The sequence below is a fragment of the Gadus chalcogrammus genome, chromosome 18 (assembly GCF_026213295.1).
Source record: "Gadus chalcogrammus isolate NIFS_2021 chromosome 18, NIFS_Gcha_1.0, whole genome shotgun sequence".
Taxonomy (NCBI): domain Eukaryota; kingdom Metazoa; phylum Chordata; class Actinopteri; order Gadiformes; family Gadidae; genus Gadus; species Gadus chalcogrammus.
In genome coordinates this window covers 8,478,459-8,497,250 of record NC_079429.1, presented here as the reverse complement: position 1 = coordinate 8,497,250, position 18,792 = coordinate 8,478,459, and the positions used below count along the sequence as shown (strand labels likewise).

At 43.2% G+C, this 18,792-nt stretch overlaps 2 protein-coding genes and 1 long non-coding RNA gene across 4 annotated transcripts; all 3 read right to left on the bottom strand.

The window, feature by feature from the left end:
• Window positions 1-1,039: 1,039 nt before the first annotated feature.
• On the bottom strand, window positions 1,040-7,572 carry LOC130371559 (uncharacterized). The gene is made up of 3 exons (XR_008893204.1): window positions 7,244-7,572; window positions 6,999-7,111; window positions 1,040-1,079 (listed from the first exon to the last, which is right to left on the bottom strand). It is a non-coding gene; the product is annotated as an uncharacterized LOC130371559 (long non-coding RNA).
• Window positions 7,573-9,608: 2,036 nt separating this feature from the next.
• On the bottom strand, window positions 9,609-12,721 carry LOC130371558 (voltage-dependent anion-selective channel protein 2-like). The gene is made up of 9 exons (XM_056577386.1): window positions 12,572-12,721; window positions 12,127-12,198; window positions 11,977-12,026; window positions 11,696-11,848; window positions 11,535-11,587; window positions 11,154-11,381; window positions 10,718-10,868; window positions 10,537-10,594; window positions 9,609-10,441 (listed from the first exon to the last, which is right to left on the bottom strand). Exons 2-9 carry the CDS (start codon window positions 12,191-12,193, stop codon window positions 10,350-10,352), a joined length of 852 nt encoding a protein of 283 aa, XP_056433361.1. The 5' UTR covers window positions 12,194-12,198; window positions 12,572-12,721; the 3' UTR covers window positions 9,609-10,349.
• A 528-nt stretch (window positions 12,722-13,249) lies between these two features.
• Window positions 13,250-18,644, bottom strand: samd8 (sterile alpha motif domain containing 8). 2 transcript variants are annotated; one of them, XM_056577078.1, is made up of 6 exons: window positions 18,201-18,644; window positions 17,022-17,595; window positions 16,035-16,130; window positions 15,773-15,890; window positions 15,486-15,636; window positions 13,250-14,920 (listed from the first exon to the last, which is right to left on the bottom strand). In XM_056577078.1, exons 1-6 carry the CDS (start codon window positions 18,211-18,213, stop codon window positions 14,616-14,618), a joined length of 1,257 nt encoding a protein of 418 aa, XP_056433053.1. In that variant the 5' UTR covers window positions 18,214-18,644; the 3' UTR covers window positions 13,250-14,615. The 2 variants fall into 2 exon arrangements, with proteins under 2 accessions (XP_056433053.1, XP_056433054.1); XM_056577079.1 differs by having other exon boundaries at window positions 18,348-18,642.
• Window positions 18,645-18,792: the final 148 nt, after the last annotated feature.

Here is an 18,792-nt window from a genome sequence, read left to right as displayed (position 1 = left end):
GACACCTTCTTGGCTGACGATGCTCCATTGCCTGGCGTTTTTCTAATGGCGCTGGAGCTTAATGTTTTTTTAAATTTAGACAAGCCTGAAGTAACTATCGAATGCACATTCTTATTTTTTCCAAGATCCTTCTTATAACTAAAGGAGAAAAAAAGAACTTGGCCGATCCTTCAATAAGCGCTGTCGTATGAAATGGAGCAAATATTGGATTCCCCTACGTCCTAATACCTCGAAAGTGTGTGTGCCTGGCGGGTATATGGTTAAAAAAAGGACCTGCTCGTTCCTCTGGTATCTTCTAGGCTCAGCACCTCGAAACCTGAAGGGAGGCATTATTCAGAATGAATAGATTATCAGGCCGGGGCATAAATGACTACATAAAACTGTTAAGTAGCCAGACACTGGTAGCCAACAAGATGAATCACTGGCGTTCCTTCCAGATTGGATTTATTTTGTCTTTAATTTCCCCTTTAATGACTCACTGGGAACAGCACTCTTAATATATATCGCCTGTGTCCCCAGATTACCAATGACTAATGAGGATTCAAAACGGTCGTTATCTCCACTACATTATTTGAAAAACCAATAGTGCCACTGGGCATGAGCAGGGAAACATCCCGTTTCATTCCAACAGCCAGCCCCCAGCGTTATCGGTTATCTGCCCTCCCCCCTGTTGGATCCACAGTGTTTTGAAAAGCACGCCTTGTCACAACATCAAGGTAGAAGACTGGCGTTTATTTGAGCCGAGTGCACCATTAAAATTTGTATTAATGAATTTTTCATCGCCGATATTATTACTCTTTAAGATAAGTGCAGGGCTTTGCGTCTCCCATTCATCAACCCGAATCCACTTTCCCTTCACCAGTACATTTATTATCCCGCCAACTACATCTAAATTATTAAAAGCTTGACAACGCGGGCTCCAAGGGTGTGTTGTTGCCTATTTTCTCCACAGAGGATCGATGTTCTCCATTAGTGGGATAAATTAAGTAATACTTTACCCAGGCATGTTTTCAGGGGAGGTTCCCCCGCCCCCTCCTTGGCCTGGATGTATATTCTTAGTGGAGGGCTCCCAAAAGGCACTATTGAAGTAAGAGATATAGCTCATTTTAATGAAAGAGTCCGGCCTAGTAACGACCGCTGTGATTCATGTGTTTGTAAAGGAAATCAATCCGGCATCAACTAAGCACAGGGGCGAGATATTTTGCAGCCGTAACTCTTGGCCGCTGGATATAGCTGCTATATTTACGGAGCAGTGTGTTACAGTAAATCCATGCAGAGTGAGAGAAATAGAAAGCTCAAAGGAGAGCTTAAAAAAAGAAAGAAAAAGTAACAGCCTAGCCAACCGTACACACAGGGCAGGGACAAAAACATTGACTCTGATGACCGGCTCTTCGGGAGGACGTTAGAGGCAATGCTTTCGTGTTTCGCATTGTCACTCATCGCCAACTGCAACTGTCAACCGATTTCATTATTTACTCCCCCCCTATCCACCCTCCATCTCCCCATTTGTAATTCAACAAAGCTGAGCACAGCGAGATGGCACCCGCGAGACGACTTGATTTTCATGATCGCCAGTGCTTTTTTAAGACCTGCCCATGGCCCTGGCCATAAATACACTTCTTAGCCTCCCGGAGAAATGATTAAAGAAGAGGATTGCGCAAGTAATGCGCCGACCTGCATGGCAATATCCTTGATTTATGGCGAAGCCAAAGTTTAGAATGTACCCAGGGGGCTGTTCGGGTCTCATCTGTTGGGCACTTTTACATCCCACCAGGACTCCACAGTTGGGCTGTATTTCGGCATGTTCTGGGCTGCTGCTTAACCAATGAAAGAATCCAATGAAGCTGGCCGGCCCGGCACGGTCATTTGATGGTTTTTTTGCAGCGGACGCCAAACATTGTAACTGTGAGAGTATCCCTCAGACAGTTTCTCAAAAGGATTCAAGATAACGGAGTTCAAATGTGTGTTTGCATATACTTAAAAATACAGAGAGAACATGAGTTATGGGGATAACATTCAAGCAAATCAAGCCTTTCCCCAGTCATAGCTCTGGAGGATCACTGATGGATGTGTGTTGCACAGTTTATGGAGCACTGCGTGTTTTAGAGATTAGCTCCCCATCCAGAAAATGTCTGAGGTTGAAAATCAAGATTAGAACGTATTACTCACTCGGATGCGATACGTTTACAAGGATCTTACAAGAAATTAAGCGCATTAGCAGTCTTGGTTTCAACATAGGCCAGCATAAATATAGGCCTACTTTCTTATTTCAATATTATTCCTTTTATCCGCCTGTGACTTTGGTTAAACATTGCTTGATTTTAACAAGAAAGCAGCATTAGAATCAATCAGGATTACGCACTGTCAAAACTGTTAACATTGTGGCACCTGCTTACCTCCCTGCATCAGGGCCTATAGTGAGACTTCAATATGGGGGGTCTGTATGCGACTGGCTCTAACTAAACAGTTGCGCTATACATAGAGGTGAAGCATTGCCCTTTACCTCTCTACGCGATTGATATATGGCAGCCCCCTGACACAGAGAGGTCTCTGGTGGAGATGTCTCCCCCCACACGCCTGTACTGGCAGGCTTGTTCGCATGTGTTTCTTTTAAATTGCCCCATTTTCACAGCAGGCTGCTTAGTTATAGCACTCATGATCTTAAGTGTGTATGAATCTCTTTGTGTGTGTGTGTGTGTGTGTGTGTGTGTGTGTGTGTCTGTGTGTTAAAGAACTAGTGCAAATAAACGTTTTGAAAGGGATTGACTTATGATACGTAAATATGCCCTTGCTAATGGCTCCTTACATGAATTGCTTAATGGAATCCATTGTGTCAGGGCTTTATTAATATACAGTACGTGTGAATGGCCGTTTGATGCCAGAGGCCACGGAGCTTTATGTACAGTATCGTCTTCTTAATGCCACTCCTACGATCCGAGGTTGCCAACCTTCCTGAGTGCAAACATCACTCAGGAAAGAGTCTTGTTGTTGGCACTGAGTGAACAAAGACGGAGGGAAGGCGATATTGCCTTAATTGCGCCGTGTTATCTATTGTGTCGCCGCCGCCCGCTGCCTCTGATCACTAACCGCATGGCGGGAGATGTGTCTGTGACATTTGTCGCGTGGTGTCGGACAGCCGGGCTCCGGGGCCAAGCGATAAGTGGGCCCCTGCATACACATCCTCCTTTCCGTGTAACATTTTAGAGTCACATTACCCGGCCGTGCGGTTTGCCCCCAGTCAATAACGAGATGATTGGCTGACGCTGACTTCGCTAGTTAGAGGGACACCGTCGCGCTTGACATTTATCATGGCTGCCGGGGTCGCGAACTCCAGCCAAACAGCCATAGAATCATTAAATGTGAGCGTCGGCAGCTTTAGCGCCGCTCGGAGGCACGACCAGCGTCTTCATGCTGGAATGAATGACTAACTTCCACTGAGCTAAACACACATTTCTCTGTTTAAACTAGGACACGCTGGGAGGGAGATGCTCTTGGGGGTGGGAACCACGACGGCTGTTATAACAAACAGATTATTGGCTGTATCTGAATTAAATACCAACATTCTAAGAGGATCCTATTTGTTTGCTTTAGACGGACACGCGGTGAACGATGATCCTGTTTTAAAAAGCGGCAGGGCAGGCCCTTGCACTTGCGCTATGTGATAGCCCAAATGTAGAATGTCTACATAAACCAGTTTACATAGAGCATCCTTAATCGATGACTCTCCGAATAGTCAATCTGTTGCGCTGATACACGTACCCAAACAATAACAAAGCAATGTTTTCATAAAGAAAAGAAAAAAAAGGCTGTAGTGGATTATGAGCAAACAAGCAAAATGGCTGACCCAGCAGATAGGATCATATGATCAGCCCCCAACTGTGTCAGGAATGGAAATATAACAATCAAAGGCTTATTTAACCGATCGATTTTGAAGCACGGAACATATGGCCGGATTACGCAACCCAAAGCCCCCCTGCCCCCCATCCCCAGCTTGTTGGGAATAGGATAGTCAATAAAAACATTGCCACCTCTAGGTGAAGAGAAGAAAATCAATACCTAGAGGACAAAGAACCTGCAGCCTTCACCTAATTCTCTTATCACTGTGATTTAGGAGGACACACAGGATGTTAAATAACTGTAAATCCTTATCTTTGACTACACGGGAGGTTTACGGGGTCTCAGAAAACAGAACGTCCGCGGCCCCAGACCGGCGCGACAGACAATTTATAGCTTTATTACTCTTGGTCTAAAAACTGCAGAGAAACATGTAATTGAAAGGAAGAGATAGCTGCTCTCAGGCGCGAGGGGCTAGCAGGTAAAGGGCGCGGGCATCATCATCATCGCTACAGCCAGACGCATCACAGTGACAGTTTTATAGCCAGGGAGCAGAGCCCTTGTGGGGCTTCTTTGGAGCTCCTTCCTGAATGAATAAAAAACGAATAAGATCCAGTTATCTGATTCCACTGTAGGAAAAGCCGGATTGAGAGCGTTTAGTTCCATTTTGTTATATTATATTTGTTTATATATTCCTATGTGTGTGTGTGAGAGTGAGAGGGAGGGAGAGTCTGGGTGTGTGTGTGTGTGTGTGTGTGTGTGTGTGTGTGTGTGTGTGTGTGTGTGTGTGTGTGTGTGTGTGTGTGTGTGTGTGTGTGTGTGAATGTGTATGCTTGTGTGTGTGTATGCGTATGTCTGTATGTGTATCTATGGGTGTGTGTGTGTGCATGTGTGAATCTATGGGTGTGTGTTTTTGTGTCTATGTGTGTTTGAGTGTGTGTGGTCTGAGCGCGAGTGTGTGTGTGGGTTCGAGAGGTCACCAAGGGTACTACTGGATTTGAAGTCATGAGTTTGTGCTCAAACCCAACCAGAGTCATATTTTAGCCCTCAGTGACAACAGACCTATTGTTCTCCCCGATAAGGCCCCTATGTGCACAGTAATTGGAATTAAGCAGGGCATAAGTCACCGAGAAATTGGGTGACAGCGAATCAATAGTTAGTGGCGAACCCACAGGGGCCATTAAGAGAAGTGGAACCCCTTTGTTTGTCCGGGCGGTTGGGAGAGTAAGTGGGTGCTTGAGTTGGGATTAACTGTGTAAACTAATGACACAGCGAGCCTTGTAACTACATTGAAACACAGTGTACGCGGGCGCCCATTGGCTGGACGTCGTGAGCCACGAGGCACGCGTGTTTACGGCTTGGTGGGGTTAAAAACCCTTGCGTTAGATTCCTTCTTTACGGGGGAATCCTTGTCGTGTTGCCATGAACGGCAGTTTGGTTCGGAGGGGTTGTTATTTTGTTCACAGTACAAGTAAATCTATTAGGTAAGCGATGGTAAGACAATTCAAGCCAGGCTCTCTGAAACACGGCGTTCCTTCTGGGGGGCATATTGTGGCATATGCTCTCACGGACGCCGGGATGTTAAACATGTTCTCTTCATTTACAAAGAAAGGGAGGAAAAGAAAAAAGACCCTGCGGCCTGTGACTTGGGTTGGAGGATAGAAATGCATTAGCCTTAATCTTAACAGTGTTTCAAATGATTAGCCGGAGCATGTGACAACTCCAATAAAACAGAATCCCCATTTACTTCTTAAGGCAAATGCATATTGTGGCCATCGCCGTGAGACTTCCCCACTTAAATGCACCAATGATTTGTGAGCGCATGGCATCATTCCTGGCCTCTTTAACCGGCGACTACGGCTGAGCGATCCATGTGTCACTGATAGCCGAAGAACCTCATTTGTTTATCGGCGTGGCAGCACATGCATTTCACAATTAATAAATTCCAATTCGTCGGGTCGTGATTTAATTATGAATTATGTTAATGGCCGGAGTGATTCATTAAGGCCCATGCATTATGTTGAGTTCCACGGCATTGTGTATTGTGGGCGGATCACTGTTGTAAAGAATGTACATTTTTAACAGACGAATTAGATCTCAACTCACAGCTTTGTATAACTCCCTGGATAATGGCAAAAAAAAACACCTAAATTAATTGACGAGCAAACAATATTAGAAAATACAAATTTTAAAGTTGCATATTTTCTTTAGATCGGAAGTTTAAATAATTCAACCTTGTGATAGTTGGAGACCCTATATGATGAATATTACCAGTGCAAGTTTCATGTTATATTAAACAACATCAGACCCCTACCGTCATCAACGCACGTCACATGCTTCCCCCTGACAGAAAGTGGCTGCAAAACGAAGAGCCTAAATACAATGAACACGAGGGGGACACCTCAGGCATCATTTGGTGAGCCCAGGATGTCAACGAGTCGTTGCAGAGCTGTGTGATGGCGCAGTGTTCCTATAGCCTCCGTTGCAATGTGCCGCGGTTCCCTTTTCCCCAAGTCAGATGTGTAATGGACATCTACATCCATTTTTTTCAGCCCCTTTCTTCTTGTCAAGATGATATAGCGTTCGGGAACACAGAGTATATTTAGTTTGAAGAGGGCTGTCTAATCAAATGTCAGGCTGCACTCTTTGATGGAGTCATATCGCTTGCTCATCTGTCACTCAAAAAGAAAGACTGCCGCCAAAGTCAAATTCAAGAGTATGAAAAAAAGCATGAGAGTTACATGACAAGCTGAGGCGTCAACGGGCTGTGTGGGAAGGCCGGCATATCTCAATGACACCTTTGAAACTTTTGTTCACAGATTTGTCAAGGTGCTTCCTGTTGTACGCCTATTTGTTCTTGTTGTGGACTGCAAGAAGAATATCTGAATTCTGCTGAAGCACACATCGTTTATCTTTACAAAATACATGTTAATATTATTTGTCTTTTATTAAATGAGTACAAATGCACAAATGTAATAGATTCAGAGTCAGAAAGAGCTGTAACCTATTTAAGTAGAGGAAAACCACAGCACCACAGTTCATAGTACTATACAGTGAGTTTCTGTGAAGCAATCTACAGCTGGTAACATTCTGAAACACTTGAACGGACCATCTGATAGATAGACAATGTGAAGAGATACGGCCATGTGTTGGCGTTTACTCACACAAGGTGGTGATGATCGTACACAAAGACCTTGCTTCACACTTCCCCGGCTCAGAGGCAGGTCTTCCAGTCTCCTCAAGAGATACTCTAGCATCCCCTACCGGACAGAAATGGCTGGTAACAACCAAATGCAGGTTAGTTTCCTGTAGTTAGCAAGCGCTTATCAATTAATCAAATGAGGATGGCATGAGTGATGAATGATAATATCGTTTGCTATAAAGAAAACCACACTGGGTCACCACCTACCGCGTCAGGACTTGTTCTCTTCAAAGATAACACGCGATTATTTGCTCGCTTTAATTGTAACGCGACTGAAGAAATGGTGAGGGGGGGCTAAAATATAAATATCATGGACGTTTAATCTAGATCATTTCGTTGCGTTGGCTTAGCTTTTTCGGTGTATTCTCGGATCCAGTAGTCATAATCATCTAATGTCTGTTTTGTGAGACTAACCTCGGTGTACTTCGAATGATTCGGTTCAGATAACATTTCCATAGTGTTGAACAATCCTGTCACGGTTTAAAGCCAATAGTACCCTCTAGTGGATGCATAAACTATTGCATATCCGGCTCCTATTCCGCTTGTAAAACAAATAAATAATTCTACGCCTTATCTCTCAAAGTGGGCATAATTATACATGCATGCTGCTGGCATTGTTAGTAAATTGATATGCCAAACTGATATGGGTAGGCCTATTATGCATTTGTCAGTAAATCGTCCTCAACCACCACTGCAGTGGCAAATAATGGACGCTAAGGGGTGGTTGAACAATAGTTGCGATAGCCCAGGAGGTGCAGGCCAAGTATAATATATAAAAAGTCTCCATCATACATAAGTGCAATACACCTGTTGGGTTACATTAATTAACCTCATGGTAGGCCTTTTTGCTGTTACCATTTAAACCCAGTGTCTGTGGCCAGACACTGTGTTATTGTTGTGTTTAAGTGTTTATTTGTTTTTGTGTTGGGTATATTTTATGTTGACGCTTGCTGTAGACAACATTTCCCCTGATACCCTGATAATGAACTTGAACACCTTATGTTCGGTTCGTTTAGTAGTCTGTTTGGTCAAATGTCCCTAAAGGAGGATCAGAAGGAAATGTCCATTCCTCTGCCGGAAGGCCACTTGGTTTCTGGCTGGGTCTGCCTAAATGCACCATTCTTCCAACACCACTGCTCCGCACCCTGTAATGGCTACCTGTCGCTGCTCGTCAATTTTCAAATCACTTTTACTTGCCTACCGTGCTACAAAGGGCTCTGACCCATCCTACATCCAGGACGTGGGTCAAACCATCAACCCCAACGAGTTCACTGCGCTCTATCACTGCCAAAAGTTTTGATACTCCCTCTCTACGGGGGGGGGAACCAGCTGCCGCTCAAAATAATCTTGATTGTATTGTCATGACTCCACAATGATGGAACAAGCCCTTTGTTTCACCATTTTTCATTTTGTTCTACCTTTCTTTATAGGTCCGAACAAGCCCCCCACTGACATCAGAGAACAGAAACCCCACCAATCATCTGCCGCAGACTGAAAACTCATCTGTTCAGTCTTCTTCTTCGCCCAAGAAAGAAATATCTCTATCTCTTGTTTCTTAATGTAGCACTTACGATGGGTGTACAGGGTGATGATGGAGGTTGTGAACATAATACACAATGTATTACATTGTGTTTAATATGACTGGTATGTTCAATTTATTTTTGTTTTATTTGTTTAACATTTTGACTTAACTGTTCAAATCTTTTCAATTGATTTGAGCCAATCAACATTTCGTCTTAAACTATTTGGCTTAATTTAAACATATTCTCAACCTCACATTGCACATTACACATCACACAGTCGCCTACTCACAGCATTTTCTGCAGGAGATACATAATCATTGTTGCCCTGTCAGCGCTCCCTCTAGTGAAGGCTTGGTGAAACGCAGTTAGCCTTCCAAATGAGATATTTGGGCAATGCTGTCAGGTGCCAACAATCCACACATTATGCACACCTTGCTATCGTACCACGATCATTTGGAAAAACCCATGATAAAGTTGCATTGTCTTAGGCTTTACCAGAAAAATGTGATTGAAAATATCCATCGATCAAGAATGAAATAATTAGTCTCCTGCCATTCTGATGATTTTCCGAAAGATTCTTTTTTACCATATCCTATATATTTCACCTGAAACATTACAAAGACAAAAAGGACAGATCCATAATTTTAATTCAGCATAAACACAATGACTTTCCTCCTCACTGGTGTTCAGTATACATCTGCACATCTAGTAGCTTTGACCTGATATTCATTGACTCTGTATGTTTGGCAATATCCTGCAGGGTGCATTGTTTTTGGTCAAATGGAAGCCAGAATGGAAGACAAAAATAGGACTGAATAGTAAAACTAACCATAGCAGTAGAGTTTACACTCTTTAAAAGTTCAGCCAATCATGTTCCAGCTTCAAACCCAACAAACTCTTAAGAGGCAGGACATCATTCACAGGGTGCATATGATAAAGGGAATGGGGGCTTCACACAAAAAAGGTGGAAAAATGTGCAAAATAACAAAGTTAAAATTCCTACAATGTCACAAAAATATTTAAAAATGTTATGGAACGTCAAAACTAAGGTAATGGCGACTTCCATTCATGAATGATAATTATACACTGCATTACAACACAAAGTGGAACTTAAGTTAAGGAGCAACTTGCAGGTTGGCAATAGCAGGGTCGCCATTTAATGAGGGGAAAGTATGCATTAAATCTGTTTCTACAGCTGGACTTGTTTTTGCAATGCAACGAGAGCTTAATTTAATAGTAAAGCATAGATTCAATTTCAATTAATCCTTTCCGTGGCACATTTGGTCCTCTATAGTTTTCGGTTTCTTGGATGTAGAATATTATATTAAACATTATTAAGGCCATGGCCCATTATGGTTCTCCAGCTCCTCATTCTCAAGGCTCGACATGTGATTCTATCTACCATCCAGCTCTAGTGCTTAGCATTACAACTCTTAAATAATTAACATGATTTTAAACCAGATTTGCGAGCAAGTTACTGAGCAAGTAAAACCCCAAAATCACTGTTTTCAGATGGTGTACATTTGTGTCATTTGGGAGCTCCCCTGCTACAATGGGGGTTTACCAACCTTTAAACGGGGGTGCCAAACTGCATGTTGCACTTCATACAAGATTTGCTAAATGCGACACAGGACACTGAACGAAGAACCTAACAAACAAAGGGAGGTGCAAATTTGACCAACAGTGCTCTACAACAGGGATTCAACGCACTGGGAATCCCATACCTTGGAGAGAGCATTTGTTGAAAGGGTAGGAAACAAACACTAACACACACACATGGCCAAGGGGTCTCATGCCTCCAACTCCAGCCCCAGGCCTAGCTTGTGACCACCGGCATGGATGCTCTTCCCGTCCACCAGCGCAGACAGAGTTAGCTTCATACCTGGACAAGAACGTAACAAAGATAGTCAACAAGAGTTTGGAGCCAACGAGGCCCAACAGGATTGCGCCCACACAGACAGACACACACACACTTACCAGGCCGCAAAGTTTGGGTGTAGCCGATTCCTACCAAGCTTGCGTTGTTCACCTTAGCCTATAAAAGTACAATATTCCAAAAACATTTTACTCAACTACTCAACATAAACTTACGTATAACTGACACAAAGCTGATAACTGTTGCAAGTGGATGCCCAGAAAAATGAAGGAAGACACCAACCGAAAGGGAGGTGTTGGAGTCCAGTTGGTATTTGGCTCCGATTCCAAAGCGGGTGCCATTGCTGCCGGCTGTCCAGGCCAGGTTCACAGCGGTCTCCAGCTGGTCGTTGACCTTCTGATAGATGGTCCCAGCAAACTCGGAACCGTCGTTACTGAAAAGACCAAGGGTGGTTGAAACACAGAAAAGAAGAGCAACAGGAGACTGTACACTGCAGCGTCAAATTGAATAGATGAATAAATCAATGAATAAAACTTTGATTTTGACTATCCAACTATAATTTGGAAAATGGGACTGGTATTGGATTTATTGTGTAGGGTGGGCATAATGACACTTAGTCACATTAAAGTATTCCAGCATTCCAGTCAATAGGGTGTAAAAAACCAATGAACTCATAAAATGGTTCTTGGTTGTGTGTGTATGCCTTTAACCAACTTACACATTGGTGTGCAATTGGAAGTCATTGGTCTTGTATCCAATGGCAAAGTTGCTCATGGTCAGCTTTGATTTTGCCGTGTCGAAAGCCATCTGGTAGCCGGCCAGCCAGCCGTCATAGCCTGTGACACCCGCCCCATGGATCATTGGGCCGGCAAAGTCCAAGTCCACGTCAACGCCGAGGTTGATGTAGTCACGCTTATACGCAGTCTTCACTTTTCCGCTCTTCTTGCTGCCAACAGGAAACACAAGAACACATGAGACTTAATTTAATGAAATCAATACATGCTGACTATTCTAAATTCTTGTGTGGGGGGGAAGGGGTTACTTACAAGGCATGTCTCATCATAATTTTGGTTTAAATAACTCAATAAACTAAGCTTACCCAGTGTTTGGTGAAAACGTAGTGTCAAATGTAAGTTTCAGACCCTTGGTGATCTAAAAGTGAATAAAAATCATCAATATATTAGTTATACTTATAGCTGTACATTCCGTGGTACAGTTCGAAAGGTGACCATATATACAATGCTATCAATCATAGGATACCTGATCTTCAACGCAAATTTCTGTTCCAAGTGTGTTGTCTGTCGTCCACTTTTCCGTGAAAGTCAGCCCATATTCGGCCCATCTGTACTTAGTTTCCAGGCTCCCATTGACCTTGCTTGTGTCAGTGTTTGACAGACCGGAGGTTTTGAATTCCTAAACGTTATTCCACATTCAGTTAAACATTACAGACAAATTGTAAGTTGAAATAAAGAATCTTTAAAAAATTGGTGAATAATAGGAATAAAAGTAAAATTTGGACAGTATTGCCCAAATAAACTTACCACTCCACTGTCAGACTTTGTCTTCACATCAAGTTTAACAAGTCCAAAACCTGCAAAGACATCCACAATTGAAAAGAAAGAAAGACTTACTATTCAAATAACAGCCAGAGCTGAAGAAAAACATTTGCATGCTTTTTCCATGTTTGTTACCATAGCCTTTGTTGAAGATATCTTTGGCAGATTTTCCAAGGTCGCCATATGTTGGAGGGACTGACATTATTGCTGAAACCAACAACCAAAAAGATTTCAAGGATTTGGATTAAACCACAACCATTATTAATATGGTTAGTCTGCAGTTTATAATTAGGGGGGGGGGGGACGTATGCTTACGCATGTATATCACATGCATAAGCAACGAAGGCTGGGTGGTACTAGTGCATAAATGTGCACTGCATCTTGTCCACCAATACATACAAACATTATCATCCCCACTCAAATCAGCCCTGTCAACAATGTTGAGTCGTGCTGACGTTCTCCCATTTAGTAAAGCTGATTCAATACCATCTTGCTAACCATACAAGCAGATTGATCATACATTTGCGTTTGTACGATAGAGGTTAACACTTCTCAATCACAACACAGTTCAAGAACTTACCAATTTGCAGGAGTACTTTTACAGCCCTGACAAATGATCGTGAAATGAAAACCGAAAGACTTCTACAGCTGTAGGGCGACGTGAAGGAGACACCGGTGCGCAACACCGGTTTACCTAAGGGTTACAGGACCCCAGAATATAGCAGTTCGCGTATACGCCTATCTTTAATGAAGACGTCGACCGGATATATACTTGCTTTTCAGTTAATAAAATAACCAATCCAAACTTTGATTTCAAATATTTGGATAATATATCAATACATCCACCGTTAACATGTTCTGAGCAAATACTTTGCCCGATTTGCGACCGGCAAAAAGCAGGCCCCTGTATCACCATGGTTACCATTACGCTAGTGCGGCTTGCCGGTAGTATGACTTGTAACCTGAAAACGCCGCAGCCCTGCAGGTCAGCTTTGCTCCCTGTAGTTTCGAGTAAACCAGACGCATAATGCGTTTGAGTGACCACATCCATGCCTTTATCAACGCAGTCATCAGTTGTGGGGACACTACAACAGTACGGATCCCCAGGAGGGAAATCTCAAGATACATTGATGCCAATGCAGCGTCAGTAGCTGTGATATCAACCCTAGTATAAGCGGACATTTATAGGGTTACGATTTATATATATATAAAAAAGCAAACACATAGTAGCAGTAGCACTTAAGTTGTTTCGTTTACCATGGTAATGTATAATGGAAAGGACACGAGCATATGAAGACGTCTTTAACTTGTGTCTGGCAGAGGATTTGTGTATTTTATTCAATTTAAAGATGAATACAAATGACATTACAACTTTATTGTATAGTGGCAATACAAAAAAATGCAGTCTTTTTAAACAAATACATAGTTATGAGCAACTGTAAACATAGCCTCTGAATGTGCAATGTTGCAATAACCTTATATATAAAATATAAAAAATACTTGACATTTACAAAATAAATTAATACAAAATGAACACATACGTACAAATGTAAGCAAATGCTACTCAAAAGACACCACTCCCTTGGTATTAATTTAGGCATAAATTGTACTTTTCTAGTCATGTATATTACATATTAATACAAAAAGGATACATACAACTATCTATCCACAGACACATGGCCATTTACCTTGAAAGCCATTTAACATTAAAGACATCAGCTATTTCTTCTACAGACAAGCCTTTTGCAACATCCATGGTGATTGGCAAATGAAAAGGATTTTTAGAACCTCTTACACAACATCCATTTTGGCTCTATTCACATTATTCTTTAGTTTACATAATCAAGAGAAAGGCAGGGGCATTTGAAAAACTAACATTAAAGCCACACTAACAAACATTTTCAAGATCTGCTTAATTTCACAACAAGAATTACATTAGTGGCGGTGGAAGTTAGTGACTACTAAAGCTGTTGAGAACAAAGGAATTCGGAATGTAGATCAATTAGTTGTTTGAAGCACTGCCACCCGTTATACATCGCGAGTAAGGGCTGTAGTGCAAGATTCAACCGTGTCCCGATAGCCCTGATTGCTTTTACTAATGTCTATAGAGCTCAAGGTAAATGAAACATACAAAGTTTACCAGCAAATGTTCACTTAATCCTTATCATAGAACTTGACATAAAAAGTGATGTTAATTTCACAATAAATTGCATGTTGATTGAGAATTATGTTTGTCTATAAATACATTTATTTCTATTCTTGAAATAGTTCTAATTTAACAACATAAAAAAAATACTGTGCAAGCCACTTAATTAAAATACGATTGAAGTGCCGTGCCCTTTTTGTACTGACGCGTGTTAAATGTGAATGAAAAGTGAATTGTATCGTGTTTTAACAAGCTCTGGGCGGTACATTGGATCCTACATGATCCACTCCTGGAAATACTGACAGAAGTCCAGAACATGACGTTTCATCATGACGTTTGCACCCTGCCGGTCCCAGGCATCGTCAGGGTGACCTGAGCCATGGGGGAAGGCTCTCAAACAGTTGGCAACAGTTAGATGGAGGACAAAAAAATAAAATAAAAAATATATACCACTGGCACGCTTTGAGTCTGGACGCCCTCAGCCAAAAAAGCGCCGCAGCGAGACGGGCCTGGCGAAGGGCCAGCAGTACTCGTTGGGCACGGGGCCGTTGACGTTGCTCTCGAAGAAGGAGAACATGGGGAACCAGATGCGGGCGCGGCGGCTCTGCTGGTAGGCCCGCGTGTTGGCCAGCGTGTGGTAGTACAGGAAGAGTCTGGTGGTGATGTAGAAGGCGATGAAGACGTCGATGGAGTAGTGCTCGTGGGCGGCCAGGATGAAGAAGATGCCAAACAGGTTGAGGACCCACGACAGGGTGTGGATGAAGTTCCACGTCCGGGGGGTGTCTGGCGCAGGAATGGGGAAAACCGTGTGTAAATTGATGCTGTTCAGCCAAGCTGTACATAAGTTGTGTTCAAAGTGGTCCCCTCAAAGATCTGCAAAGATTTTATTTTATATTAGATCTATCACCCCATTAGGTAAGATATTCACGGTTTATACATGTTACGAACTGGGTGCCAATTTCCGAAATCCCCGCTATGCATTGAAATCACAAGTGGCGCACAGTTAGTAACGGGTTTCCCAATACCCCAGTAGGGGTTATTCTGCCAGACAGGGTATGACAGAGCTGCTGTAACATATTTGCTCTTCTTACTCTGTTTTTCCCGCCATAGGTGCAGCCAAAGAGATCAAAACTGAGATCTTTGAAATCAATAAGCTGGTTTATTATCGTTTCAAACAGTGGTAGTGAAGCGGTTCTGTCTGTGACTGTGGTACCGCTTACCACCACCAGAGAGCAGCAGCAACAACCTAATCAGACGTTTTCCTTTTCCTAAAAATGCTTTGCCCCCTAGTTCAACCTCCCTCAGGGAAGTTATATAAAGCCTAATAACACAGTGTTGGAAAACTCACACTCTGTGACAAAAAAGTTGAGCATGGTGATCACCACCGTGTGGCCGCTGAACATGTAGTCCCCGCATGTATGCACTCCGGTGAGGCTCATCCCGAAGCCGCTCCAGATGGCCACTGCTCGATGAAGTTTGGACCACATGTCCCCATAAATCTGGAATGGGGGGGGGGGGGAGAGCAGAGGCAACCAACGGTGACAAACAATGCAAAAACAAAAATCTAAGAGCCCAAACTAGCACGCTTTGTGCCTGGGCTGCCAGCTGGTGGACACAGACGAGCGGGCCGCTTACCTTTCCCGAGCACTGCAGGTGCTGTCCCGGGACGGACAGGGAGGTGACGAACATGGTGATGCAGCGCAGCATGAACACCGTGCCCATGAGGCTGCAGAGGCGGCGTAGCAGGATAGACCTGTTCTTATAGGCAGAGCAGGGCTTGAGCACGTAGCCTCATTTGACGTGTGCTCCCTTATTTTGTTGATGCTCAGGTAACAGACAAGTTGAGATGTGTAATGTGTGTACGTGCATCTAAAACAGAAGGAAATGGGTACTCCACCTGTGCTTGTGGAGCAGTAGAACCAGCAGCCAGATATTGCAGAGGATCACGCCACAAGCCTCAGCCATGGCAAAGGCCCAGGGTATTCTGGGAACACTGGTTAAAAAAAGAAAAGAAGAAAGTTTCAAGTTTGAGATTACACAGCCGAGTACCTAGCTCTCAAAATAGCCTCAAGAATCGCCTGAAGGCTATTAGATTCCACATTATTAGTCAACCATAATTGTAATCAATCTAACCAAATCGATCCAATTCTAGCTAAACCGCTGGGAGGTCGGTAATAACAGTTTTTTCAATAATGTCTAATTCTGTCATTTCGCCAAAAAGTATTCTACCCCTTTCCAAGCAATCAGCTCGCACCGCGAGCTAAGACACTCACCTCATGCATCTCAATGTAAATAACCATTGACCCACTGGTTCCGCTTATAAGTGGGTCAAAGTTAGTCCATTCATTACGCAAGGACACTGGCTTTTAGAAAGCAGGGCATTCATAATGTCCACTCTCTGACCTGATATCACAGATGATATTTAATATAACAAAAAGTATGAGGACTTTTACAACATTCCGATATAGAATAGGATATACTTATGATTAAAAATCCTATTAACTTTCTTAAACAGGCACAATGAGAGTCATTCCACTGATACGGTTTTTCACAGAATAGGATTAGAAAAAACAAGTGGCATTTCTAGCATTGCAGAGCACATCTTCGTAATCATAATCCTTTAAGACCACAGAGCGAGCTAAGTGACTGCAATGAGTCACTCGCTTTGTTTAATCGGGACTTTCTCATACCACACAAGGAAGATGAGCAATAATTCTGAATTATTTCTCAGCCCTATATAAAACACAAACACCCGTTGCACAGCCATATCTCACCCGATACAAGGATTAGTAAACACAAAGCAAATCATGTATGTTGCTCTGCTTTCCTTCAACCTGACTAAACATTCACACTAGAGATCAGACAGGACAGTGATGACACCCACCTGTCTAAAAAGATGTCCGGCAGAGGAGGGTAGGTGCGCATGTCCGGCACGCGCTCGTGAACGATGACCATGACGAAGGAGGTGAACCCGAACACGAACACCACGTACACGGAGCTGAGCGCCGTCTTCCAGTACTCGGGGTCCAGGCGGCGAGACTGCTGCTTGTACTTCCCGTTGGTGTACTGATGGTACTCCTCGCCGACCGGCGCCGTCTCCGCGCTGTCGCACTCCCGGCCGCCGTCCCCGTTGCACAGCCAGTCCAGGCCGCCTCCGGGGCCCGTGGGGGAGTGGCCGTCGAAGGGCAGGCCCAGCTCCTCCAGCAGGTCCATGTTCTGCTTCTGGAGCTTGCGTATGGACAGCATCAGCCGCTTGATGTCCCCGAGCACCTTGAGCTCCAGGGGTGGCGAGCGGAGGTCATACTCGCTGAGGCTGAGCAGGCTGGTGCCGTCCAGCCGGTGCCGGTTGCACAGCAGGTCCACGTAGTCACAGAAGCCCTCCTCTTTCAGCCACCGGGCGACGTGCTTGGTGGTCCAGCGGCGAACGCTAAGCTGGGTCATTTCCTCCACACCGAGAGCTACCGGAGGGAGCAGATGTTCAACACATTGATGATGATTAAAAAAAATCCAAAAAAAAGGTACCTCCGCCGTGCATAGATATGTTTATACCTATAGAGACAAATCGGCTGGAGAAGTCGGAGTAGCAGTTATTTATAGAGCATAGGAACACTTCTGAGTCAGGTAAGGCAAATATGTGCTTTTGCTTGAGTAAGACGTTTGCACAATCATAGGAGTTTGCACAATGGGAACCACGCCCACTATTCATATTCCTAAATTAAGTAAACGGGCAGGGAGGGATCCTAAGAACCTACTTCTCCATGCCCAAGCTACATTCTCCTGTAATTGGGCCTTACTAACTGCATGACAATAAATATATGACCTCTGCATAATCAAATGATAAGCTATTATAACACTTAATTGTATGTCATTTGCACAATACGTCCCCCTAATATGCAGACGGATAATTCTGAATGGAAATAGATTATCTTGTTATTCTGTGATAAAGAGCTGCACAAATATTGACAAATATGTCTAATTGCTAATTGGAAAAGCTTTTAGTGACATTACGGAAAAAGATATCCAAAAGCTACGGCTAATAAACGTCAAGCTTGAAATAACTCACTTAAAAGGGTCATGAAGTGATAATCCTTAGTGTTTCTGACCACATCTCTTCTATTGCGTTGGCCATCCAGACAGCTAAGTGGCTAATGCTCACTAGCTTGAACTACCTAGCAGACGTAAGCATGTTTAAGGCGGATTGGTTACTCACTGTAATCTGGTGCAGTACAAGACACCGCGACAGCGTGTTTGGACAGCTAGCTATATGTCATCTCTCAAGAATCTTGTGAAAGAATCTTGTGTATCAACATGCACTGTGATGAGTATATATTTGTTGAATATCATTTCGCCCTGGCTTCTGTGGTTAGCATAACTGTTGACAACACACCGTAACGCCTTAAATAGCTGCGCAAAATTATTTTATTTTATTTTGGCCGTGGAGTTAGTTGGCAATTGCGACCCCTATTGACAAAATAATATATTGCAGTTTATGATAGCCATACCTGTTGAGATTTAATTACACATTAGCAATTGTGGTTATGATTGATGCCTTTCACTGTGTTGTTGCATATAGAAACCCAAGCCAATCATTAACACAAACACTGAATAGAAAAATAAATTGTCGTTTTATTGAAGTTCAATAAAGGTAGTCCATT